We start from the raw sequence: 27,865 nt of genomic DNA, 5'->3' as shown, positions 1-27,865 counted from the left end.
ACCAAGTAATGATCCAATGGCAGTTTTTGACAATCTGTGGCATCATTGTGTGGAAGTAGAGTAGCAGCAGAGAGACAGACAAAAATTCAACTAATGTACTATACACGGAGTCTTACTGCATAAGATGATATCACAAAAGAGTAGGCTGCAAAAACTGTCAAAAAACTCAACAGCCTCCTAGTTCTCACTTATAAACAGTGGATTGTAAGGAAGTAAAGCCCTTAAGAAAACTGAACAGGCCAACGAAGCAGACTTTCATTGAGGAGGGCAGGAGGACGGTGGTGCAGAGAGTTGTCAGGGAGATGTACCAGTACTTTGTGTACACCAGTGTCTCGGTCTACAGTTTGAGTCCAATTAGGAGTGTATGTGCACTGAATTCAGCTGTCAGGTTCCTATCTGCACTGCTTCAGTATGAAAAGGCTAATGTGTGGGAGCGCAGAAAGGAGCTGGACAGTCCGAGACAAAAACAACTGGAGCAGAGTAGTTCAGAGAGAGAGAGGAAAGCATTTACAGCAACATTCACAGCAAAGGAAAGACACTGATTGGTCAGGGGGCAGGTTTGAGTCTCATTATTAAAAAGCCTTAAATGCAAGCCTTTGAACATTTGAAGTAATATGATCAAACCAAGACTTTGTCACTTTTGACCAAAACACTACAGTCCTGTCCTTGTTTTCAACTACATACGATAAGCAAGTGGAATAAAAAACATTTCAGCAGATACAAATGAATCTTATGAATTATAACTGGCAAGCTTGAGTTCCTTTTAGGTTATAGAACAAATATGACGAGGAGTTCCCCAAGGGTCCATTCTTAAGTCTCTTCTGTTTAATGTCAACATGCTCCCACTACAGTACCTTTATTATTATTATTATTATTATTATGTAGACTTAATATATTTGACCATAATTATGCGGACGGCAAAGATTTATATAATATCAAGTGACTATGGTCCCATAGAATCACTAACCAAGTGGAAACTAACTAATTTAGCTAACTAGTTAATTAAGGATGAAATTAAAATACTTTCTTTGGCTGCCAAAGATGTCAAATTAAGTCAATGCACACTTTGTTTACCTCGGTCCTCACAGTTTGTTGTAGTTTTGGTCTTGGGCTGTTTTTCATGGTTTGGCCTCAGCCCTTTCTTTTCACTGACAGGAAATCTTGATTCCAGCATTTAATTCAATTTTAATGTGCTTCAAACTTTGTGATAATCTTGGGGAGGGCCCTTTCCTATTTCAACACAGCAATGTCACTGTAAACAAAACCAGGTGCATAAAGAAATAGTTTTCTAATTTGGTGTCGAAGCATAACCTGCACAGTCCTAACCTCAACCTCATCCAACAACATTGGGGTGAACTGGAACACGGACAGCGAGCCAAACTGCTACAGAGAGCAAATCCCTGCAGTTAGGATCCAAATTCTTGTGGAAAGCATAATTCCCAGAATAGAGGAAGCTGCAGCAGATTATTTCCTGTGATTTTTGGAAGGATATATTCAATCACATGCATTTGTTCTGCCTCATAAATTCAGCTGCCATGCCACTAATGAAGTCACATCCGACTCCAGAGGATTGAAGACTGCTCAGACCAGGACTGAACCCAAAAGGCAAAAACGAACCAGTGCTGAACAAAGCAGCAATGACAGGAAGAAGAATCAATCTCTGGAACAATTCAGCTGTCAGGATGAGATGACAAGACACTTTCAAACAGTAGAGGGAGGAGACAGAACTGCAGCTGAGATGTGAAGCAGGACGATGTTGAGACTTGCCATAGAGACACTGAAAAACTGGATCACAACACCAACTGACTCAGCTACTGTTCAGCTGTCAGACTACTAACACAAACAGACAGCCGGGTTTGTGGCTGGCATGGATACAGATAGAAGATAAGATTCGCAGGGGAACACACACCAAGGAAACATGCTTGACTGGCTGAGAAGGGAGGGAGTGACACAAATCAAAGCCAGTTAAATCCAAAGAATTAAACTGAATTAATTCTGTTTCTTACAATTGATTCTGTGTTTTGGGGGATCCATGGTGAAAGCTCAGCTCCCTTTAGCCTTTCCTTTTTAATCATTTCTTTAAAAAGAGGCACATTTGAGACAAGCAGCACAGTAAAGGGAAGATGAAGCAGAGAGGAATGCATAGTATAGCCTTTGTGTGTACAGTAATTGAAATGCACATTAGCACAATGAGCGGCTGCAGGTTTAAAATTCGTTCGGTGGTTTAACCCACCCCATTTTGTGCACCAGTGTGGTTTGAACTCTCCCAGCCATACAATTACCAACGTTTTCCCATGACGCCATCCACAGTGGCCTGAAGGCATCAGTAGGCAAATTAGCATCATTCAGTTGGATAAGTGTTAATGTTTACCCCAGGGATCCTTTAAGTTTCAACTTCAAAACTTCTCTTTTCTCTGAATATTTCCAGTTTTGCTCCTATAAACTCATAATTCTCTATAAGTTATTAATATTCGCCTGGCAATGTTTGATCAATTCTAAATATACTTTTGTCCCCGTTTCTGTAAATCTGCTGTTACTTTGCCAACTATCTTTACACATTTAATCATGCATTTAGATTCAGTCTTGTCGTTTGGTGATGTAACTTGAGAAATTAGTGCAGCTTGCTATGACGGATCTTCATACTAATGCAGCAGAATCAACATGAGACTGTATACAAAAAGGATCAATACTAAAACGATTGGCCGTACAGTCATGCAGGATTCCATTCTGTGTGACATCTCCACAAGCCCTGGGCCCATTACAATCATCACAAAAGCAATTTGCAAGCCATGCCTGCACGCAGATCAAATGGCAGCTTCCTGCTTCACAAATGATTGTACATAGCAAATTGCAGATATATTTGAGATGGAGGGTGGGGGGGGTTCTCATGCTCAAGCAGAGGTTGAAAGCATGGCATTCATATGATAATAGAAATGTGTCAAAGTTGATGCCAATTAATATCTTGTGTTCATTATTGTGCTTTAGGCTCAGTAAACATGGTCAATGAAATTCCAAAAATGAAACTAACAAAATCTGTTTCACCACTGTAGTGCTTTGACTCACCAGGTCTGCAGCGTAGGCCGTCAGCAGCCAGCTCCTGTCCCTCTGGACACACACAGGTGTACTTGGGGGAGTGTTTATTGATTTGAGGTGCAGCCAGACACATGTAGCTACAGCCTCCGTTTTCACCTTTCTCTGCGCACCAGTTAGTACCTGCACACAAGAGTAAACAGTCCTGGTTAATTTGTCAAACTTATATGGAAAATCTGCACATTGAAACAAGATCAACCAATTATTCTCATTAATGTTGGATCAACTGTGAAATTGGTGTTAGAGCTGCTGACCCCCCTATAAATTCATCAAGTCATGTGATTAAAATCAGTGCAGGAAGGGGCCAACCATGAGCTTCACCAACCTCTTCTCGTTGTTGGTTGACCCAAAAAAGAAAATCTGATCTGCGATGCTCAAACTGAGAAACTCCAAACATGGATGACTTTGGTTTGACTGGTTTGTCAGAGTAAAAAGATGGTGTAGAGGGATCGCTTATTGGCTTCTTCCATAATTCTCAACGTATTTATGTCAGAGGCTGGTAGACCTGTGTAAATCATGACTGCATGATTACAGCTAAAATTATAATTATCATTAGTACTCCTTGTACCTGAATCATGTGTAATTACAGTACTTTCTGATTAACTCTCTTCATTAACCTTTATAAACTCAACGAAGCAGCGACTTAAAAAAAGAGAAAAAAGTCTTCAACATCAGCCCAGAACTTGAGGTTGCTCTGATGTCGCTGAGCCTGCAGGACTCTGATGAATATGATTTTCCAGCTCAACAACCAATAATGTCCGTCCGGTTCCTCCTGACTCTCTGTGCTCATTCCCCCTCCTTCCATCCCCTCCCAGCTGGTACTTACCCGACAGCTGGATCAGCTCATGGTACACTATGATGTCTTGGGGGTCATTTAGATTGCTGGCCAGCGTCACCACGTCAGAGCCAGTGAACTTGTTTGCACCGTAGATCGCTTCATTTTCACCGTCTGTCCAAAAGACTCGATCCTAGAGAGATGACAGAAACATACAGCTAATTTTTCTTTCAATACTAAAAGATTTAATAACTAGAATGCTGACGCTGTCACAAGAGAGGAAAGTAACAGACGAGACAACACACTGCTGTATCAGGATAGTCAAGGTGCTTTATCATGCTTTAACCAAAGGCCACTCAACAAAGAACGGAAAACAGTAAAAAAAAAAAAAAAGAAAACTCAACGGTTGTTGACACTTTCGGCTTAAATGAGTGTCGCAGTTTGAAATCCTGATACGCAGTTTTGATAATCAACTGCCAGCTTTCAGTGGCCATGGCTTTAATATTTATATAAAATAATACAATTATTCTGCATCACTATAATCAATTGTTTTTCATCAGTTAATACATAAATGGAAATGCATCTTCTTCACTAACTTAAACAGCCTGGTCATTGCAGTTTGTTTTTCTATCTGAAAAAAGTGATTTCTACAAACAATATCTCAAGGAGATTGAGCAGACGTTCAGCACTATGCTCTTTATCTAAAAATTACACAAAGTACGAAACCCTTTCAAACATAAGAGATATTTAATTCTTTTCTACAGAGTCGGATGATTTTCCCTCACAGCCTTGTGAATATAAATGCTGTGCAAAATGAGGATGGAGAGATTCTACATCACAAATTCAACCATCTGTGTTCTAAGACCATCTGTGTAGTGGTCTTGCGCTGCACTTTGCAGGGAGCGCCTGTCAATCGAATTCATGCCGTCCTTGAATCTGGGATTTTCTGGTAGCGCTTTGTTTTGGTCTCTCCAGCACTGATGGTTTAACTGCTCATGTTAACATGTTCACCCCCCCCAAAAAACAGAACTTCCTGTACAGTAGATGATTTTCCAATGGAGGATCTACTAAGAATGTAAGTGATGAGAGCAGTGAAAAGGAAAGACTTTGTGGGCTGGCTATAAGGTGGATTACACTTCTGACAGCCTGAAAAAGGAAGAAGCAAAAAGTAAAATCATTACCAACTCTTCCTGTTACTACAAAAACAAGTGTTAGTGTATGTGTTAAAGCATGCCGTTTAGTTAACATTGTGCACCAGTGTTCAGACATGTGTTGTACCTCTAGCACAGTGCCTACATGTGAATAAATGTATCATCTGTCTGGGTGCGAGCGAGTTAGCAGTTGTATGAGTGGGTGTAGGTGAGAGAGACAGCCAGAGAGCCACATGTCCAAGATGCTATGATTCTCAAAGATGTCGAAGACACAATACTGATATACAAAGATTTCAGGTTTAGAATGGTTAGATTTTTTGGTACTTGATTTTAGGACAGACTATACACATCGTAGTTCTGTGATCCACCTGCTTTGTGAGTTAATGGCCTCACTAGAACAGTGCTGATTTAAGCTAATCATGTCAGCAGTGTGCTCACTAGAATGAATTCTGAGCTACTCTGAATGTTGTTTAACAGATGAAGGTCTGTCAAAGTCTCTTCTTGCATCCTTAATTTGCTTTCACTTTAACACAGTGCAGCCATTTGGCTCATTTTCTGGTTCAATGTGTCTACTTGAACAGGCATCACACTTTAAAAAAGGTTACTCAAACATATTTTCACCAACATACATGGATGATCTCGACAGCCAGAGAGGAGCACACATTAGACAACTGATTAGATGCTGCTGACAACAAGATGAATGACAAGTAGACTATCGTGGCTATTCCATACACATACTGGCTCAGTTTGAATTTGAGTATGAGCACAAGGTGGCAGGGATATGCAACCCCATTACAACAGAGCAAGTATCATTGAAAGCTCTGCTAATTTGGTGATAAACACATTTAATTTGTTTTACTGTGAACTACTATGAATAATATCCCATAAAAGTCCCCTGTTATTTAGTTATTTAAAAGCTTTTATTACTAAGCATCAAAATCAGGGAATGTTGTTTTTTTTTAATTTATTTTTTTATACCAGCAGCAACATGACTCCCGATACAGCTGAAAGTGAACATGAACAAAAAGTAAACTTCAAACCAAAGAGATTCAGTTAGAAGCTGCTCAGTCTCCTGCACAGACAGGAGTTTAGTCTCACAACACGCTTGTTTCAGGGGTCACATTGGTCACAAGATGTCACCGCAGCCCGCTTGGGGCCGGGCCTGGATAGGCAAGGTATGACTACACTGTTAGCTCAACCTTGATCAAGGACCGTCAAACAGGCACAACAAGATTGACTGATTTCAGTCGTTGATAATATGATTTTTTAATGACCACAACTGACTGGAGCAGAAAACCAACAATTCGACTATCCCTAAACACCACACATGTATGATCTGTCAACTGTGAGTAACCCAGACCGAAAATAATTCTGTCCAACTTGTTCCAATCAGTCAAGACCAAATCAGTCAAATGATCAACTGAACAATCATTATGCGTCTACCCACTTTATTGTCGGAGAGGAAGAGTGTGTGTGAAAGAAAAGATATGACAGCAGTACCTCAAAAACCGTGAGAGCGAAGGGATGAGCCAGGTAGTCTGAGGACTGGAGGACTTTCTTCCTGTTGTCTCCATTCAGGTCGACACTACAAAGCATGTGCAGCTTCGAGTCGACCCAGTACAACCTGCCTTTGATCAGATCTGGGGGAAGGACAAAGTGTATGAAGAAACAGAGGAGAGGTCGAGAAAATGACAGGGAGGGAGATGGAAGAAGTAACAGAAGAAGTATCACAACAAAGGGCAGTAAATGGGGAGAGGGAGAGTAGAAAAATGACAGAGCAGAAAAGAATAATTACACAAAGTGAGCAAGAAAAGAAAGGAGTGATACAAAATGATTGTTAAGCATTGAATAAAAATGTGTTGAAAGAGGAAATGAAACCAGTGAGTTTGAAAAGAGGGATGAAAGAATAAAAAAAAAAAAAAGAAGTGCAGACAGGAGATGAGGCATAGCGGGCAAAGATACGGAGAAAAGAAGAGGGAGAAAGAAAATAAAATCAATACAACATTTCATTAACCAGAACAAATCGATAGCTTTTTTATAGTGTTGAGGGTAGACACAGGAAGAGAGAGACTGGACAAAGAGAACCGAGACGAACACGATATGATGTGGTCTGTTAGAAGCTATCAATGTTTAATGTATTCAGAGAGTGGAGTTATTCTAATAACATAAGGTTTTACTGATCACCCAGGGGGATGAAGCCAAGGCTGCATTGTTTATTCCAACATCGTCATTTTAAAATGCATCTCATGACATTGACAGATAAAAATGCTACAAGATGCAAATAAAACTAGAAATGGCTACATTTTCTTATTGTTTTAACTTGAACTGAACAGGAGTAATGAAGCTGAGCACTGAAAGAAGTTGAGAAGGCAATTAAAAACCACAAGAGTGAACAGAATATGCGTGGTAGATTAAAAATAAGCACCAGGGAGTTGAAGATTGAGTTGAGGGTATAGCACTGCAAGTATAAGCACTAAAAGAGGTTAAAGTGACAGTTGAAATAGAGGCAGGAAACAACATTTAAGTGGCAGATGAAAATCAAACACTGTGTGGAGTTGAAATGTCAGTACCAGTCTAACGTTTGTGTGTAAACTGAAGGAAATGCTGAAAGTGGAGAAGGGAGATAGAACTGAACTCCACTGGAGGAAATCACATACATGCAGTAATAAACATGTCCAGGGTGCGAACAAAATGTTAGAGAATTATTCACTTCCCCAATTCTGGGTACATAATTTTCCAGAAAACGCTTGTCTGCTCCCACTCACCATAAAATTACATTTCTAAGTAAAAAACCTGCTTCATTGATTACCTCCATTTTACAGAATGCCTTCTGAATCACCCCACAGAGAACCAACAGACATGCAGAATAAATGTGGCCAATTCATTTACAGTTATTGGATGAGTCTGGCCACAAATCATTGTAGCTTCATTACATTCTGCTCATGTTTCCTCATCTGTGGGCACTTAAATGTATATATGTATGAGTAGTGAGATATTGGTTCTTCCTCTTCAGAAGGAGGGAGATTCAGAGAGACTGACACCAAAACCTGAAATATTTCATTTGGCTGATGTTCACTCTTATTTGAGAAGAATGAGAATACACCAAAGAGCTTAAAACAACACAGAAGCAGAGGACCTCAACAGCAGCTCTTCAACAGGAGATGAGGCATTTTTGGGTGGATTTCCCTTTTAATTTGATGGATCATCTGTGAAGAAAAGTGTAAATGTAAAATGTTCCTACCTAGGGTGATTCCATTAGGCCACTGGATGTCCGACGCCACCAAAACCTGTCTGTCCACTCCATTCATACCAGATTTCTCAATCTTGGCCGGCTCGCCCCAGTCAGACCAGTACAGAAACCTAAGAACACACACACACACACACACACACACACACCTCTATAAAACAGACCTCTAAATGAACATTTCAACTGGAGATAAAATGCCTTCACCTGGCATGAAAAGACAAGCTTTGCACCCACCCAGACAGTGGATCCACAGCGATGGAGGCTGGTTCTTTGAGTCCTCTGTTGAACAGAACCTTCTGCTTGGTTCCATTGAAGTTGGCTACAGAAATTGTTTTGGTGCCGAGATCAGACCAGTACAAGTTCTTATAGATCCAGTCCACAGCAATTCCCACAGGAGTCTGGACATTGTCTATCACTTTGTTGTGTGCGCCGACTTCTCCCCGTTTGTCCAGCACAGTGCTGTGAGGAACAAAACAGACAATGTCACCAGTATTTGACGATTCAAATTATCTAATAAAAGTAAACATAAGTAAAACATTAAGTAATGTAATTCTCACATAGCCTTGTTAGTTTAAATGTATACTGGTTGACCAACACTGCCATTCCTAGAGCCACTAACTGACTAAAATGAAATCATTAGGATTCATGCTGTGGGGACAATGAATGTCTTTACCACCCAACAGCTGTCAAGATATTTCACTCGCCATCTGTAGAGCCGCTGACCACAGACCATTTTAAAAAATAACACTAATCATTTTTTCAAAGTAAACAACAAGTGTCTACACTGACAATTATGTACAGTACGTTTCAGTACTTTCATGAAGCCACCATGTTTCTGTGATGTCAAAAAATAAGGAAATCTAGCTTGACTGTAAAATCAGACATATCTTTGAAAATCTGTTTTGTTGCATCTCTTTTCGTGCTTCCATGTGTCTGGTGTTTGTAAAGTACCTATAAATGGCCTTTTGGCCCAGGTCAGCCCAGAAGATCATCTGCTGGTTAAAGTCTGCATCCAGAGCCACTGTGTTCCTCTGCTGCTCCACAATCTGAGTGTACTCCTTCCTCTCTAGACCCAGACGACGGATGTCACGGCGGTTGGTGAAGATCAGGCAGGGCTCCTTACCTAAGGACAGAAAAGACTTGGTTAAATAAGAGACAGGGACACAATCTAATGAACCTCTGACTGACGCTGTTTTTGAAACACCTGAAGTGTGTGAGCTTTTTCTTTTCTATACCATCACATCAGCCAGAATGTCTGAACAGAGGAACCTAATGACCATTTTGTTGCTAATAATCACAAATTTGTGTTTCTAAGGAAAAGATCCAAATTAGTGACAATTAAGATTGTGAAGACTATCTTGATATATAAGATAACTAAAGGTTAATAGGATCTGATGATAAATCGTTTTGAGAAAAAAAAAAAAACACCATTCGGCTGAAGGACACAGTGATGGTCTTTGTCAAAAAGTAACAATAAAGTCTTTATACTGCAGAAACCCTCAAAGCATGTGATCACCAGATGAGGATGACATTTGCATCTCCAGCTGAAAGACAACTCCAGAGCCTTTCTGATGAGATTTAATGAAATGTACTTTATTTAATATTTGAGGTTTATTTTTACCACTTATTAACATGTCCACATATAGATGTTCAAAGCTTTTAAGATTAAACTCTTCAGGTTAAACACTGATTTCAGTGTGCACAAGCGCAGTGTTTCTCCAGACTGAAGAAAAAAAGGATATTTCTACCATACAAATGATTTGTACTTTTCCGCATTGCTCAATATTTTCCTCATTCTTTTACGAAATTAATTAAAAAGGATAAAACAATTTTGCCTATGCCTCCTTTAAAGAATAGTTCTTCACATTTTCTACAGGCTGAAAACACATTTTTGTGTGTTACTTGAGTGTTATTTAAAGAGTCATAAATTGGGTCACTCTGCTCACAATGAGACCAGTGGGATATCCAAGAAAAAGTGGCTCAAGAAATCCTCCACTGAATCCTGAATTTTGGCAGAAGAGCAGCATTTTTTAAAAAGCTGAGTAGTGAGCTGAAAATATGATCCACCGCAATTTAAACTTTCTTTAAACTTTGCAAAAACAGACTTTGCTAGCTTATGATCTCTATAACCGTGCACTGCCAGGCAGTACATTGAATACTACTCTATGACAGCCTATCGTTTGCATGACATTTTGGGTGATTTAGTCCTTTCCAGGACTAGAAAGCTGCATTATACTTTCAGGTGTCGTTGTACTAAGTTCACCAAACTGAAACTAAAGCGGTCTAATACACCAGGCCAGTGATACATGCTGCCATTATGAAGGTCTAAATATTCAGTTTTTTGTTGGAAAATGTTTTGTTTCTCCCTGCATTAATAAATGGGTTAACAAAAAAATGTGTCACAGTTTGCAGGGCTGCAGCGTTGTATTGCGTTATACTATGGCCTCCAAAATGACCACAAAATAAAAATCATCACCTCTTTACGTCATTCGGTCTGATGTGTTGTGATTCACTGCAAAAATGTGTGTTTTTGTACTATAATTCTATTCCATTATTAGTTTTGAGCTGAAATCAAGTGGAAAAACCCTGAGACAAAAAGACCAGAAATAACAGAAACAAAACTGGTGTCATACTTCTCCCACTGTACAAATGAAGGTTGAGAGCTGCTGCTGTTTTTTCAGGGGGTTCTACTATATTCTCACCCAGATGTCGACTCACCAACAGCCTTGCAGACTCCAGTGGTTGGATCCATCTGGTAGCCGTTGTGGCATTCGCACTTGTACCCTCCCTTCAGGTTGATGCAGATCTGACTGCAGATGCCGGGGTTCAGACACTCATTGATGTCTGCACACAGACAGCGAGAGGAGAGGAGAGGAGGGGGGTGAGGAAGAGAAAACAGAGGGGATACAGCTGGTATGTGACATGTTTAATTAATCAAGCCTGCTGAATGCTTCAATTGGGGTAATCAGACGTTGCACACGGCTTGGCTAAAAAATCTACGGATATCTAGGCTAGACCGAAGGTCTTCTGAATGAAATTATACTTAGCTCTTTTGAAAACAATCACTTTTCTGAAACATTCCCTTGATTCCGATTGTACAATGATGTGAGCTTTGGATGCACAAAATGAAAATTAAACCTGACTATAATTGCTGTTGATGTTTTGCCAGAACGCTCTTCAGCAACAAGCTGCTCATCAGAATTAAATGTAAATATACAAATGTTTTCAGGAGTTTAGTGGTTATTTTACACTCGGGAGCAGATTAAGCGCCTCTGTGCAACCAGTGGGGTTCATTCCAGATTGGATTATACACATTTCCCAATATCCATAGCGCTGTTTGAGGCCAAGATTGGCTCAATAACAAGACTGTGTCGAATCAGTGCCTCCTGAATGCAGACAAAAAATTACAACACATCCAATCACATTACACAGTGAGCCCTTCAGAGGCCAGAAGTATACAATGAGAACATGTATAAGCTGTAAGTGAAATGGCTCCAAGTCACGCCAGCATACAGGTCTGACCCAGTCTGTTGCATTAGAGATTTCCAAGGAAGACAAATATAGTAAAACATCTTTAGCCTGACAGTCTCTCCAGCCTGGATGCTTTCTTTTCAAACCATGAACATTCCAAGGACGTTCTTGATTTTGGATTAATTTGACTGCTGTGATGTGTGACAGTTCTGTCTCATCCATTGAGAACTACTAAAATTGAGATTTGTTGCTGCCAAGAAAAAAAAGCATGTCAGTGAACAAAACTTATGTCTCTGGACTCATTTTTACTTGCACTAAACTGGGTTCACTAAATCACATGGTTATAGTCAAACTGACAACCAGCAGGAAACATCACAAAAAAATACAAGCAAAGACACAACCGAGCTGAACATGAGCCTTGTTTCAACAATGCAGTCTTTCAATCAATTACCAGTTACCAGAGTCAGAGATGTGTCATATGTATCCAAGTAAACTGGGATGTATGACTGACACAAAAGACATTTTTCACTGTCTGTTGCCAAGTGAGGATTGTGGGCTCCAGTTTTCCTTCCTCACAAACTAAGTTTTTGTCAACAATAAAATAATAAACAACAAACGATAATGAGAAACTAAGTTTAATACTTCCTGAGGTTTTCATGGGTCCATTTAGTCCCTACTAACTGAGACACGACCAGACTTCCAACTACATCTCAATTACAACACATCACGCATCATTATCAGAGGAGAAAAATGATTTTTTTTGAGCAAATGGAAAGAAGCAAAGGAAAAATGACATGGTAGAGCGTCATCATTGTAGGGCATCTTATTTTCAGATATCCTTTTCAGGTCAGGTTCAAAATTTTGAGCTCCCAATATGATGTCTGAGAAAAGGCTTCATCCATTGATGCAAGTTATGAAGTAATGTTGACATGTATTTAAGATCGCTACCTTTAACAACAATGCTAACTAGAAAAATTATGCAGTGTTCTGAAAAAAACAATTACAAAATCAGTGCTAGTGCAAACATTTACAGCTGTCAACCGTCATCTAGTGTGGCTCTAATGTAAAGGTCACCTACCTCCACAGGTCTTGTGGTCGATGAGCTGAAGTCCAGGTGTGCAGTCACACTCAAAGCCAATCACCATGTCTTTGCAGATGTGAGAGCAGCCGCCGTTGTTCAGGAGACACTCGTTTAGATCTGAAGCACATAAAGAAAACAGGGCTGTGATGTAGATATAATATCTAAGAGGACAGTTATAATGTGAGCAGGACACAAAAACTTCAGGTATTATTTTAAATATTTCTGTTGTACTCATGATAAGTAAAACTGCAGCATCTGGTCAGTCAGTTAAAAGGCTGTTGGAAGGTGAAACCAATCCTGATCATAGGATTTCAAAGCCACACAGCAAAGAATGAAGCACATTGTTGCATTTGTGAGTTAAGGTGGCACAAGTAACCAAGATGGATCCAACCTGATTATCTTTATTGACATTTCACTTGATTAACTTTCACAAGGTCACAGGAGGGCTTCTTCCATTTACTGGAAAAAGTTGCATAGACACACTGTTCTTTGTACTGGACGCTAAAAACTTCAACTCACCATGTTATTTGATAAAAACAGCAAAAAGGAAGTTCCATTCTCTTAATTCGACAGCAGGCAGAGCACTAATACATGAAACAGGATTATTTAGCTCATCGCCCACTGTGCACACTCAACAATAAATAGAATAATGATCAGGTTCTTTGATCCATTAAATTGATCATATACATTTCATACCAGCTGTAGAACAATTCAGACTCAGATGTTTAGTATTCCGATTGTGAAAAGCATAATAACTTTTGGCAGAGTTCTTTGGTCCATGAAAGAGAATTATTAAGAAGCACAAGTCGTTCTCTCACTGAACTGCAGACACATTAAAGCTGCATGCGGTGTGATTTATGTAAAAATCCACATATTATCAGCCTAAATCAATGTGCAACAAAGAGGAGAGTCATTTTACCTGCTCACAGGAAAAGACATCTAAAACTTACTGAAAAGCAATTTGTCTACTGAACAGTGACAGTGACCTTTCCAGAGAATCTAAATGTTGGAGCTTCTTCTTTTTCCTTCTTCGCTTTGGTTTAGTTTGGAGTAAAGCATCACTGTACAGCATCAGCATTCTGGGAACTCAAGTTCAAGTATCTCTAATTCAAACTGTTTCATGTTGCTGCTGGGGAATGATACATGACTTTAAACAGGTGACATTTGCAGATTACAATAGACAAACAAAATGTGGGTCGATCACAGCTCAACTACAAGATCATTCATATTTGCACAGATTATAGTGCAAATACTCATACAAAATGAATATACAAAAGATAGACATGATTAATCCTCATGTTTTGCCACTCATGAGGAGTGTGTCAATATTCTATTAATCATCTGTTTAAGAAACTGATGCCGATGACATTTAAAAGTTTTCCTATGAAGGCGCACAGCTCTCCATCTCTTCAGTTATTTCCTCATTTACATCTTTATGTACGCGACAGTAAAATATCCTAATTAATTAACTGTAGTCAGAAAATCATTATCAATAGGCCTGTCAGGCGTAATGAGACCAAACCTGGTAACCTCACTGTCACTGCAAGACTCCAGGCAGCTGCACACAAACACACTGCTTCAGACTGCTATTTGCCACAAAATAGTTCCAGCATGTTTACTGTAGCATGGGAATGTCTAATATAGTACATACCCAACTCATGGCCACAGAGTTTTAATTTAAAACAATGTTGCACTTGAACTGCTGCTGCAGCTCAATGATATCGGTGAAAAGTTTAAAGGGATGAACTCCTCACTGACATACAAGTTAAGTAAAGATGAATAGAGAATCAGATGCTTTTCTTTCACTCACTGCATTCCTTGATGGGTTCGTCGCTCCAGTCAGGACAGTCTCGGGCCTTGTTGCACACTTTGCTCATCTCGATACACTCCCCGCTGCGACACTTGAACTTCTCTGGCCCATTACACTGAGTCACTGTGGAAAGATTTAAAGAATTCTACACGTCAAGAGCAGTCAATGCTACCACACAACATTCTTTAATACTGACTTGCCTTTTTTTTTTTTTTTTTTTTAAATCGAATTAAAGCTACCAATGCATCGTTTCATAGGAGAAAGGCACTTTTCTTTTACAGAGCCGGGCTCGCCGTTTCCCTCTGAAGTCACTCAAAAGAGTAGCTGAATCTTCATACCAAACATCTTTTTTCATAGTCTGAGTGAGAATCTGCCAAATTTATTACTCTTTAAAGTCTGTTTTCAAAGCCATGATTTATGCTACTGAAGCAGAAGCACATGGAAACAAGATAACTGGAGATTTCTTTTGGTTGTCTTTGGTACCTTCATCTTCTAGATGTGCACACTAAAAAAAAATGGAAATCCTAAAGTGGATTGTGACAGTATTAGATTGTTGTTTAAAAAAAAAGAAGTCCTCAAACACTCTGCTTTGGTACCTAAACACAAGCTGAACTTGATTCTGATGTTTTGTTTTTCTTTGTGAAAATGCATTAAGACCATTTACATGCCCACAGCATCTACACTGACAACACACACGCGCACTCTTGCAGCTCCTAAACCTCAGGACAGCCTGAGGTAAAGTGTAAAAATAGAAGATGCACAAAAGACAAAAAAATAAGAAAAATAATGATTCTTCATCTGATGATGCCCTCAGGATAATTGAAGAAAGTCATTTGTAAAGCTGTACACACACGCACAAACACAAAGAGCACATACTGTTTTTACAGTTGACTTCGTCTGATCCGTCCGTGCAGTCTCTGAGGCCATTACACTGTCGGCTGCCCAGGATACAGTTTCCATCATCACATTTGAACTGATCCGGTCCACAGGTGCGTACAGCTGCCGTGAACAAACACACACAAGTTAGTCATGCTGAAAGGTCATTAAACAACTTGATCATTGAAGTCATTTATCAATTTAAAAAGCCAAGTCTTCTGGAAATGTAAATGTAATCTGTTTGGGTTTCGGACCGTTGGTCGGATGTAAACAAATTGAAGTCATAACCCTTATCACCGCATAGATTAGTTGAGAAATAACTGGACAAGTGGATAGACCAAGATAGTTTGTCAAGTAACTGATGTCAAATTATGGAATGATTACAACACATAATGGATCACTGCTCAAGCTGTGTTTTTTTTATTTTATTTTTTTATATTAACTGCAGAATTTCTTCAGCTGAAATTATTCCAAAGTTAACATACAGTATCTGACAAACCCTTCAATGCAAACCCAAAACACTGATCTTTTCCTTGAGGACAAATCTGGATTTTTCCATGTTTCATCCCATTTATGACAAATTATCTACACATTATGATACTGGAAGCTCATGTGGATGATACAGAAGGTAAACTGCGTGTATTTATGTCAATTCTACATATCTTTGATTTCAGGCCCACATCACATCCCAAAACTCCTGAACTCATATCCCTCACTCACTCATTCATCCATCTATCTTGGTAATCTCATTTATTACCGCAAAATGGGATAATACACATGCTAACATAATCCTATAGAAAATGGTTTAAACTCCAAACGGTCTGCTGTGGTAACAGATAAATTGTATTTGGTAATGATTATAAAATACTTGATTTTTAATGTTTCTGACAGCTGGTTGTACATACGACAGTTGGCTTCATCGCTGCCATCCTTGCAGTCAGGGTCTCCATCACACCTCCACTTTTTGTGAATACACTCTCCTGAGCGGCACTGCATCTCACTGGATGAACACTTGGCTGGTGGCGTGGGGTGACGGCCACAACGAGTTGGAGACTCATCTGATTGGTCCTGCAGGGGACAGAGATCAGACGTGTCAGAGAGAGGGGAATCAATCACACCTCGCCAGAAAAACTACAATAAGATTTCCTGTTTTTAAAATGGAGAAATTATGCTGCTTGTAAAGATCATGTAAATAAAAATGCCGGTTTTGTTCCACTGTGTTTGAGCAAACATTCAGTTCGTGAAAGCTTTTCCATTTGCTGTTCCCTTGCTGGCATAAACACTTGCTCTCTTGAAGCCATCTCCTGGCAGGGAGCCTTCAATTTAACTTAAGACCTAAAAAGACCAGTTAGAATGAAAAACAACAATTTTAAACTCGGAAAGCGAGTCATGTTTTGATCTGGTTTAAAGTCACATTTATAAAACAAATACATAGTAATAGTAGGGCTCATTATTTTATTTATTTATATAGTTTTTCACTTTTTTCATACAAGTCTGATTAACATATCCCCTGTAAATCCACACTTCTCGTTTTTACTCTTGAGTCATTCCATGCAAACTAACCCAAAATCTTTTTCCCGCTCACATCATGGATTTTCTCAAAAAAAAAAAAAAAAATTCATGTTGAAACTTCTATCAAATTCATGGGACCTTGTAAAAATCCTACAGCCGTACTCCAAATACTTTTGAAAAGTCAGGAATTTTTTTGAGTTTGGCCCTCAGAGCTAAATTTCAGAATTGTATGATTCTTTGTATGTGTTCTAAACTTCACGATTAGTACAGCTGTAGGATTTTACATGGTGCATATGAATGTAGCAAGTTTTAACATGAATTTCAAGAAAATCCATAATGTGAACTGGGGAAAGTTACCAGCAGTATGCATCTTGTATTTTGGAAATGTATTTTGAAATGAATTCAGGGTTTCTCCCAGAAAGGTTGTCAGGCCTGGTGGCATATCGCAGGCTTGCAGCAGTCTCTTTTTTCATGGGGGCTCCTTTATACCCATGATTTGTGTGTATTCCAGCTGAGTGTGCTGACTGTAGCTGTAGTTAATTTTTTTTTACTTATCTCACAATTTAACCATCAGGACACTTGAATCTCAATTCAAAACTGATCCTGAATTGAATGAATAAAAAAGGGGTCACTATATTCAGTCTTTTGCTCCAGTACACTTTGCCAAACTGGGCCCTTAGTCCACTTAAAAACAATATGAAACATCACTGACAGATGAGATAAAAATTGTCTGCAACCTTTTTTACCATAAAACTTTGAGAGCAAAGTTAGTACTCTCTTGCCTGTTTGCCTCCGCTTATTTCTCAGAGTGCTCTGATGGGTTTTAAACTCATGTCTCCAGCAGTGAAGAGCAGCCTCTCTGCTGCACCATCAGCTCCAGGAACAGGAGCAGTGTTTTTGACATGAAAGACTAAGCACTGACTTATGTTCGCCACTTTAATATTGGTTTAAGTTGTTTAAGTTCTGCAGTATGCGTTGGTCAGCCATTCTCATCTGCTACTGCTGGAGTCCACTGCTCTACTATGTGTGATAAACACAACAAACCTCATGTTTATCTTGCAATGGTAAATGCTAATTATCGAGTCATTAAACAAGAATAAGCTTGCAACCGCAGCATTTGCAAGTGCAATTTTTTCCTGAAATGTCTGATACAAAGGCCTGGCATGTGGTCAGTTTAGGCCTGGCAGGCCACCTGACCACTTAACTGGTATAAACCCTGTTAAGTTGCAGATGCATACCACCTCCTAGCATTTGCCATCACTTCTTTAGCATACAGACAAGCTAACAAACCGGCATGTGTGCAAGGATACAACAGGTAAGTCTGCCAACAAGTTGACAAGGAAGTGGACTAAAGTATGAGAAACATCCAAGGTGACAAATATCTAAATTTCCTTCAAGAAAAAGGACTTAACTATTGAAATATCTGATATTGTGTTACAAAGGCTTTACACAGATATCAGCCATCAATAGAGGATCCAAACAAAGAAGCACCATCACCCACCCGTGTTGTTTGATTGACATGTGATCTTGGGGACGACTGGGCAGAAATGATATGGCAGAGAGCTTTAAGGACTCAGATCTCACAGATGATTAACACTTTAATTACAATTTAAACTGGGCAATCAGACAGAATGGGATCAAGAGGAGCAGCAGGAAGTGTTTCTCACACTTTCATCATTTCAGAAAGTCACTGACTCATGTGGGAGCAGATTAATGGAGTGTGAGAATGTGTGTGTGAAGCTCCATAACTGTTAACACTGACGCAGGACTAGCTGGGTGTGAGAGCGGGAATAACAATGACCTTCCCATTAAACGGAGCACTTTAAATATTTGTGGGTGTGAGTGTTTGCATCAGTTTTTTTTCCATTTTCCTGTGAGGCCGTCACAGTGATAACCACACAGCCAATTAACAGGTACGTAGCAAATCGCCGACTCAGTGGAACTTGTGCTGTCGTGTGTGAAAAACGTGTTAGGAGTGTCAAAGTCAGTGTGTGTGTGTGTGTGTGTGTGTGTGTGTGTGTGTTTGTGTGTACGTGAGATTGTGTGTATGTGTACAAGGCAGGTCAATAACCACAGGGTGTTGTGAAAATTGAACTTGCAGAACCAGTGTGTGTGCCTGTGTGTGTATGCCCTGGGGAGATCACACTCTGCAGTTTATTATAGTGAGGCGACATCTACTTAGAAATGAGAGGGAGTGTGCTTGTGGGGTTGTGTGTGCTGCCGAGTGGGAAAAATCCCAACCACAAAGGGATCATGAAACTTCCTTAGTCCTACAGAACATGTTTATAAAGACTTTAACCTCCGTTTTATCATTTGGTATTTTATGTCATAATCTATAGCTTTGACATTGTAAATCATTGCAGTAGAAGGAATATGTGTAATGTATAAGTTGCGACAAAAACTTAAGCCCTGACCTTAAACCGAACTTTCGGCAAAACTATCCATAGCCCTTTTTTCTTGGGTTCAGCTGGTTTTGGTGGGTTATTTACATCTACTTCATAAAAGTATTAGCAATGTTACAAATTTACAAATCACATAGACAAGACAAAGACACAATTATGCTGGGTAATTTCATCATATTAAGGGCACCACATAGCTAGGACTGGATCTGGTTTGAATGTGCTCTCCAAGGCTCTAATGTGGATTGAAAGATTTTATTTCAGTAATTCCCTGTTTGGGCAATTTCAAGACATGCACTTGGAAATGTGGACTAATAAGAATGTTGCCAGTCTGCACTGATCACGGGCCAGGTTTCCTGATGAGAACATCCCGACAAGTTTTTATTTATTTTTTTTTTTTAAGAGAGCAGCAATACTTTGGATTGCAGCGTTCCACATCTAATATACAGTACACCAGGGGCCTTCAAAATTTTTCCGGCTGAGGACCCATTATTAGAGAGACCCAGCAAAGACGCCCTAACAACATTCTGTTGGATATTAAAGGAGGCCTACACTAACATGTTGGGGGGTTTATAGCGCCACATATAAAAAAAAAAAGTCAGAAGCAATTGCAGCATGGCTAATGTTAGGTGTGTTAGCCTCACACTCTGACGTACCCCGCAACTCAAACACCTCCAAGGAAATTGAGTCTCTTGCTCGATACGTTTCAAAACAATCCACTGTGGCTCATAAGAATGTTATACATAATACAGATAACTGGCCAATATCTTTCAATAACCTGTAGTTAGCAGACTAGTTTGTCATTATGCATAGGTACAGTTAGATTAGCTGGCTCACATAATTGCACAAGGAATCATGGGTAGTATTGTGTAAATGAAATGTTCTGTTTTTTCATTAAATGTATGTTTTCTAATGATATGTTGGATCCATGTTAATCCACGTCAAAAACGTTGAAAATATTACCAAACGGCCCACCTGCAGCAACTCTGAGGACCACCTGGGGGCCACGGACCGCTGGTTGAAGACCCAGGTAATACACTAGATCAGTCAACACTCACAACCAACATCCACATCCTCTTGCCATTTTAGTGTAATCAGGACTTACTCTCAATCATCCAATCAAACCTTGCCAAATTCTTGCTTCTGCTGCTCTTAGATGGTGGAACAATGTAATTATCCTTTAGTTTTGTCTACAAGTTTTAATCCTGCTTTTTAGAGTGTGTATATTTCATACAGTGTGATAGTGTGTGTGTGTGTAGTTTTTTATTTTGTAATTGCGCTTCTCTCTTACCTGGCAGTCGACATCATCGTCGCATACCCAGCTGGCTGGGATGCATGAGGTGTTCCCACACAGGAACTCACTGGGACCACAGGAGGACGGAGCGCACTCCACTTCATCAGAGCCGTCGCCACAGTCATCCTCGCCATTGCACACAAAGTTCCGGGAGATGCATCGGCCACTGGCGCATGTGAACTCGTTTGGAGCACAGGTGATGTTACCTGGACGCAGTTTGGAGGAGAGGGCGAGATGATGCAAAGCACACCGTCCACATATTTTGGCAGCATGAACATAGCCTTATTGCTACACGGCACGGGTTATTGTAATTTTCTTAATAAAACATGGCTCCTGTGCCGGCAGGAGGCAGTGGGAGTAGTACATGACAGAGGGATGACAGAATGTATGAGGCTGGTCGTAACATTTGATTTACATGTTCCGTGGCAAGGTTATAGTCTCTGCCTGAAAACGTGCATCACTACACTGCAGTATAACATCCTGCGACAGAGTTCAAGGACAACAGGTGCGCAGATTTAATGTAAGCAAACAAGACAATCACCAAATGTCTCCTCCTATTAAGCAGCTCGTTTCTCTGATTAGCATTATCATCTTCAGCCAGAGAGGATGGTACTAATATAATCTGCTGCTGTAGTATCGGTTCAAAAATACATAGTGATGCACATATACCACCTACAGCACTGGTATCAGCTGAATCACTTGAACCAAATTGTTTCTTCATTTCAACCCTGGAATACATTGCTGGGGACAGGGACACCTGGACTACCTTGCTTAGCCTGCTGCCAATATGACTCAGCCCCACATAAGTGTCAGAAAATGGACGGATGGATGGATAAAATTTACCAGCATGCTTCAGGCTGTGTGGGCGTGTTCTGTCAGATCCAATTATTTTAGTTTATAGTTTGTCCAGGCAGAGCTTCATGCTCTTTGCAAAAGGCTGTTAGTTTGTTTTTGCTGCACAGCTCCACAGGATAAACAGCTGCAGGATGAGAAGTAATTGATGCACAGCAACTGTCTCATGGATGTGTGTAAGACATCAGCTGTTACACATAATTAGTAGTTCTTGGATCACATCAGAAGAACAATCAGTGCACTTCTTAAGGCTGTAACAGTCTTGTGTATTCCACAAAAAAGTCTGCCCCTGCACAATATGAATCAGGCAGAAAGTTATGAGAGCACAGCTGCAAAGATTCATTTGAAGAATCAGGTGCAACAGTCAAGTTAGGTTGCTACAACAACTTTGTTCCTACATTCCGATTCATCCTATGAAGTCTGCATTTTAGGAGCAAAGACATCATCACAGGGTAAAAGTTTTCTCCGAATGTTGCCAAGACATGTTGTCTTGTCTGTCAGACCGGATGTTTGCAGCTCTCTCCATGTTGCTAACAGGCAAGTCAGTGGTTTAAAGCTGCTTTCAATCAATTTTTGTAAACACAAGGCCACAAATTATCTTGTGACACATAATTTTCTGTTTTCAAGTGCTAATCAATCACTGACAAATAAATGACATGATTTGGACAAAAGAAAAAGCCGGATGTGAATTATGGGAGGCGGGGTTAACCTCTCTTGACAGCAACTTTGACATGTTTATCACAGGGCATCCCAGGCAAATCAAAGTTAGATGGATATAAATTGTAAGTGACACAACCTTTAATGTTAATATGACTAATTATGAGCTTTCACACTGCATTTGCCCTTTTGTCACTTGACCAAAACTGCCTGGTAATAAACTAAAAGAGCATTAAAGCAGAGCCCAACCGACAGGTTTAGAGATTAGCTATAGTTTAGAATTATAATGCGGGAAAGAAAGCTTGACATAATTAAGAATTACCGAGTTCACTGGGGTCATTTTAGACATGAATTTTAAAATATCCTGCCTATCAAAATGTTTAATGTTAAATGATCCTTGGAAAATATAAATTTTATTTTCTTTCATTTTATATGTATATAATCATCCGATATATTGATATCTGAATTTTTTACTTTCCAATACCAGGATCAGCATTGATCCCGAAAATCAAGTATCGGTCCAGCATTTAGGTTCTCATCGACTTGTGAAGTTGGACCATTAGAGGCAATGGCAAAGGTTCAGCCTGGTCTCTGAAAAACACACCTACAGTGTATGGACGATTAAGAAAGTAAGAAAGAGTTGCTGCCTGCAATTCAAATATTCTTTTCAGCCAAAAGATAACTGAATATTCCCTACTCACTTCCTTTGCTATATGACTACAAAAACTAACAAATGTTTAAGTATAAATCCAGGAATTAACTATAGAGATTTAAAAGTAAATTCTACCATACTGTGCACTGTAACTGAAAATCATGTGGGCAAACATCTCTGCATGTTAAAGTGAGTTTTTCCACCTACCACAGTTGACCTCGTCTTCTCCGTTGTCACAGTCCTTCTCTCCGTCACATTTCCAGAAGATGGGGATGCACTGAGTGGAGCCCGCTCCGCAGCTAAACTCGTTCATACGACACGTCCGCATGTCTGCGTGGACAACAACACAAAACTACACCGTCACATCACTGTTTAATTTGTCTTTTGTTTTCTATTATTTATACCATTTTTTAAAATATATTTGTGTAGCCTTGCACTTTGAGAAAAACAAACCTGTCACTGTTTCTTTGAGCAAAAGAAAATACATTGAAGTGACATAGAATTATCGAATGACCCATTAGAGAAGAGTGGAGTAGAGTGGACTTTGTGTTGAAGCCAAAGAACAGGCAAAAAAATAAAATAAAATAATTGCCCACAACAGTCTTTGGTCCATGCTGGTTCTTTTCCTTTCACATCTTAAATCACTCAGATACACATCTTTACAAACTTCACGGTCCTCTCCAAACAGTTTTGTGCAAGAAGTCTGCTGCTGAGAGACCACTTTATTTAAAATACAAGCTTCACTATGACAATCAGACAATAACAAATAATGCACAATAACTTAACTGACCACATCTGTATCAGACAAGGTGCTTACAGTCACATCTCTGATCATTTGAGTTTATTTCAAAAGGACAGCTCATCTGCATATTTGGAACATCAAGGTCACATTCAATCCTTTACTTCTCATTACCAATTCTGATTTACTGCCAAGATCAAGCCTGGGAATTTCAGTTCACATGGGCTTAAAAAGCATACATAAAGGGTTAAAAGTGTGACGCTAATGCAGAAGGCTACAAAAAAAAGCAGCAACACGTTCAAGTCTTATCATTGTGTCATCACACAGCTGCAGTGGCTCTACTTGTTGCCCATTGAGGGCATAATGCTGTTATGACAGCAGAGTCCAAATAAAACAAAAACGGGACATAACAAGGTCACAGCACAAACTTACTTCTTTGTTGGAGATAGTGAACAGCTTTTGGCAGATTAATGGTGACGCTGAGCTACAAGATACATGTCAGAGGAAAGACATTTTACTAAAGTGTGTTGGGTAACACAGAGTCCTCACTTCTGTTAACTCAATGCCCCGACAGCCAGACAGCCGTGAGCGGTTACGTAATCCAGTTTGCTGGAACATCAACAGCTGAGGTCTGGAAAATTGTATTTGTACAACAATGTCGAGGTTTCTTTTAAATAAATAATGTAAATATTTTTTTCCAAGATATTGGAGCACTGTAAATTTAACTGAATATTTAAATATTTTTTAATGTGATTTTGCATCTGGCATATTGTAACATAGATCATTATAAATAAGTTTCAGTCAAAAGATGTCAGTTTGAGTCCAAGAAGCACTTTTACCCTCAGTATGTTTGAGGTGCTCTGTGGATAGGGATACATGTAGACTCCAAGCTTCTTTCTTTTAAACTATTAAAATGCCTTCATCAGGGAATTTGACTTTTTTGACTTCATGACGAAGACTTGAAACATGTCAGTTTGGTTTTTAAGGTCTAACAATTAGGCAATTCAAAAGTTTAAAAAGGACAATGCAAAATTTTTCTTTTGATAAAACAAAGATCAGTTAAAGTATTATATCATGCGTTTTCTTTGCTTCATACATTTGTTTTAAATATCAGTCACTTGGATATTAAACTCCAGGTGAAGGACTAACAGCTCAAGATCCTCTTGCGTCATTAGGAACCACTTCATCACAGTACATATTCACTCCACAGTACAGGTTTCCAATAAACCCGTTTGCCTCTTATCCCTGCGATCTTCCATTGTGGAGGCTGATAACAAGTACTGTTGCACATAAAAACGGACTGTACTGCGATAAGGGCTGCTCAGTGAAACAGGAGATGAAGGTGAATTGAAAAGGGACTCCTACAGATGTAGAAATTATTAACAAGGATTATGTAGTTTTTGTTGACAGGCCAGGTGACGATATGCCATGAATTTAAGGTTACATATCATCGAAAATAGTTATATATATATATATATATATATATATATATATATATATATATATATATATATATATAAAAACATGTCTTAACCTTTTATTTCAACTTAACATAACTAAATCATAGGTCATCAACAGCATCAACAGTGGGTGGTGGTAAAGCCCCAAGAAAAATAATAAAGCACTAGAGCTGCAACCTTTAATCGATTAGATGATCACTACATTAATCACCAACTATTTTGATAGCTGATCTGTGTCCCTCTCTGTGACAGTAAACTCAATATCTTTTGGTTGTGGACAAAAAACATTTGAGGATGCTATGTTGGGCTTTGGGAAACACTGATCAATATTTTCTGACATTTTTTAGCCCAAACAACTAATCAATTAAATCAAGAAAACAATCAACAGATTAACTGACAATGAAAAAAATTGTTAGTTGCAGTTCTATAATGCACCAGCATGGGGCAGGGAATTTTAATGTTGGCCAATGTTAACGTGGATGTACTGTAAATCATCCAGGTTTCAAAATAGAAAAACAGAAATCCAATCTCAAAATGTTTCACATAAGGACAGATGCATTCAACACATCTGTAAGGCTTAAAAAGAAACCAATGTCTTATGACCCTTCCTAAAATCTATTTGATTAACTTTACACTGAGGTCTATTTGAAACCACAGCTAGTTTTCTTAGTCAAATAAAAGTTGACCCTGAAGACAAAGATGTTTACCTGACAGAAACAGTGTGAACTTGTGTAAACAAAACGCAGAGGGCCAACTAAAGCCCAGGTTGTAACCAGAGTATTAATGGAGGACTGACATCCTGGCTGTCTTTTTAAATTGACTTCGTAACCAGAAACTGCAGCTCACTTCCTTAATTCAACACTGACGCAAGAAAAAACTGACATTAACACAACTACTGCACCTTCACACAGAAAGAGCTGAGACACTCACACACACACGCGTGCGCACACACACTGTAGATTCCATTCCCTGTTGCCAAGTCATGTGCAACAGCTGCTCAAACAGTACACTGATATAACAGCTATAGTAGCTGGGTTGACCTGCACGTACACCACTGTAGCTATGAATGGAACTTTAACACAAACTCTTAACATGCATGCACACACAAACTCTTAAAACACACACACACACACACACAAACAAAACACACACGCAACTACCAACTTGAATGCTGTTCAGGACCTTCAGTTGACCGACAGACTTTTCCAAGTGCAAGAGGAAACGGGTCATAGCATTTAATCAACAAGGAACAGCCTGATGTCACAAAGGCTAAAGAGGATAAGATCAAATGGCACAGCAGGGCACTTAGTCATTTAAGTTCTCAGCAGGACACTAGAATTTCAAAAATGTGGATTACAAAGGTATTGTTGGTTCTAAGAAAATGGTCTCAGGATAGGCCATAATTCACTGTAAAATAATTGCATCGTTCTGTCTTTTTTTGATACGGTCACTGGAGGTTGGCATAGTCAGAAATATTCAAATCGTTCACATATTTGCTGTAATCAACTAATCATTCATCTTTTTAGCTATAACCACAAAATTAACTCAAACTTTTGAATAAATGATCAAAATGGCAGACCAGTTATCCAAATAATAATAGTTGAAACAAATGATTCCTCTCAAATAGTCCATTTATGTCTTCAAACTTGCAGAGCACTACCAGGAAAGTTTTGGCAGTACACCAGTTGCCGTCTATCTATTGTAGCATTGTAGTTGGTTAAGCCTGGTAGGCCAGTTAGTCAAGTTCATGTAGTGTCGCTGCCATCTAAATAGCAAACACAAATCAGAGACCAGAGCTGAAGGACATTTTGAACTACAGTATGGGAGCTTTACAGTTTACCTGTTAGATTCAGCAAAATGAAAAAGATTAATTTCAAACTCTGTGCCTTCATTGTTGAACTGAAGTTGGGTTTGTCTGTAGAAACACCTCAAACATGTCATTTACGACTGTACCACTCAAATGTGTTGATTAGCGTAACAAGACAAAAACTGGGTGGAAGGTGAGTCCTTCTCCCTACAGCATTCAGACAGCTTCTCACTGCAGATTCAGACCAAAGCAAACACCGATGCTATGGGAGTGTTTTTGTCTGCAGATGCGTGACATTATTCAGTCTAAAGAATACAAGATTTAATCATCTGGTCACATTCATTCACGTGTGCATTTTAGTCCATTGTGTTGCTCTGTATAAGCTAGCACAAGCTGTAGTTTTTTAGCAGCTATTAACAAGTCGGAGCATTGTGGATATTTTTATGATTTATTTTTTCTTATTGACAATGTCAATATTTGAGTGCCTTTACTGTAGAAGAGTTATGACCAGCTAGCCACTGCAGAATGGTGATATTTCGTATTTTTTTTAATTTTATTATTGTATTTTATGTATGGTTTTGGTGATTTACTGGTAAAACGTCAACTTAGTTTTGTTGTAAAGATAACATTTTTTTAGATTATGACCTTAAAAGCATGACTGTTTCAATAGGATCTTATGACCGCACTGCATCGCAAATGCAGTTAATAAGTAAAACCCTTATGGTGCCACCACACTAAGCAGCTTGTTTACTTCAGTCTACAACCAATTACTTTGTTATGAGAAATTCTAACTCGGTCATGTTGTAGGTTCTAGTGAATTGACTTTATAAGCCTTGCTTTCTGTAGTATTGGAAAAAACGACCTGGCTTCCTTCATCCTGTTGGTCAATCCACATAAATCATGTACTTACACAGCTAATAAAGATTAAGTAAAAGTAACAAAGTTTAACTACGAGGTCATCCTCTGCCCCTGCAGGACTTTTATGACCCAAA

General features: G+C 39.2%; 1 protein-coding gene across 2 annotated transcripts in view; it reads right to left on the bottom strand.

The window, feature by feature from the left end:
* vldlr (very low density lipoprotein receptor) overlaps positions 1-27,865 on the bottom strand; it is a 60,375-nt gene that overhangs the window by 12,026 nt on the left and 20,484 nt on the right. For both annotated transcript variants that reach the window (XM_084383222.1, XM_084383223.1), the window contains exons 4-16: positions 23,075-23,197; positions 20,704-20,912; positions 16,407-16,569; positions 15,502-15,624; positions 14,626-14,748; positions 12,813-12,932; positions 10,982-11,107; positions 9,215-9,386; positions 8,498-8,722; positions 8,258-8,376; positions 6,517-6,656; positions 3,917-4,058; positions 3,064-3,213 (exon numbers count right to left, since the gene is read on the bottom strand). In XM_084383222.1, the coding sequence (XP_084239348.1) occupies positions 3,064-3,213; positions 3,917-4,058; positions 6,517-6,656; positions 8,258-8,376; positions 8,498-8,722; positions 9,215-9,386; positions 10,982-11,107; positions 12,813-12,932; positions 14,626-14,748; positions 15,502-15,624; positions 16,407-16,569; positions 20,704-20,912; positions 23,075-23,197 (1,935 nt within the window). The remainder of the gene's footprint in view (positions 1-3,063; positions 3,214-3,916; positions 4,059-6,516; positions 6,657-8,257; positions 8,377-8,497; positions 8,723-9,214; positions 9,387-10,981; positions 11,108-12,812; positions 12,933-14,625; positions 14,749-15,501; positions 15,625-16,406; positions 16,570-20,703; positions 20,913-23,074; positions 23,198-27,865) is intronic.

The sequence above is a fragment of the Pagrus pagrus genome, assembly GCF_965226575.1.
Source record: "Pagrus pagrus genome assembly, chromosome: 19".
Taxonomy (NCBI): Eukaryota; Metazoa; Chordata; class Actinopteri; order Spariformes; family Sparidae; genus Pagrus; species Pagrus pagrus.
The sequence above is the reverse complement of the archived record's forward strand: the minus strand, read 5'-3'. Positions and strand labels throughout refer to the sequence as shown.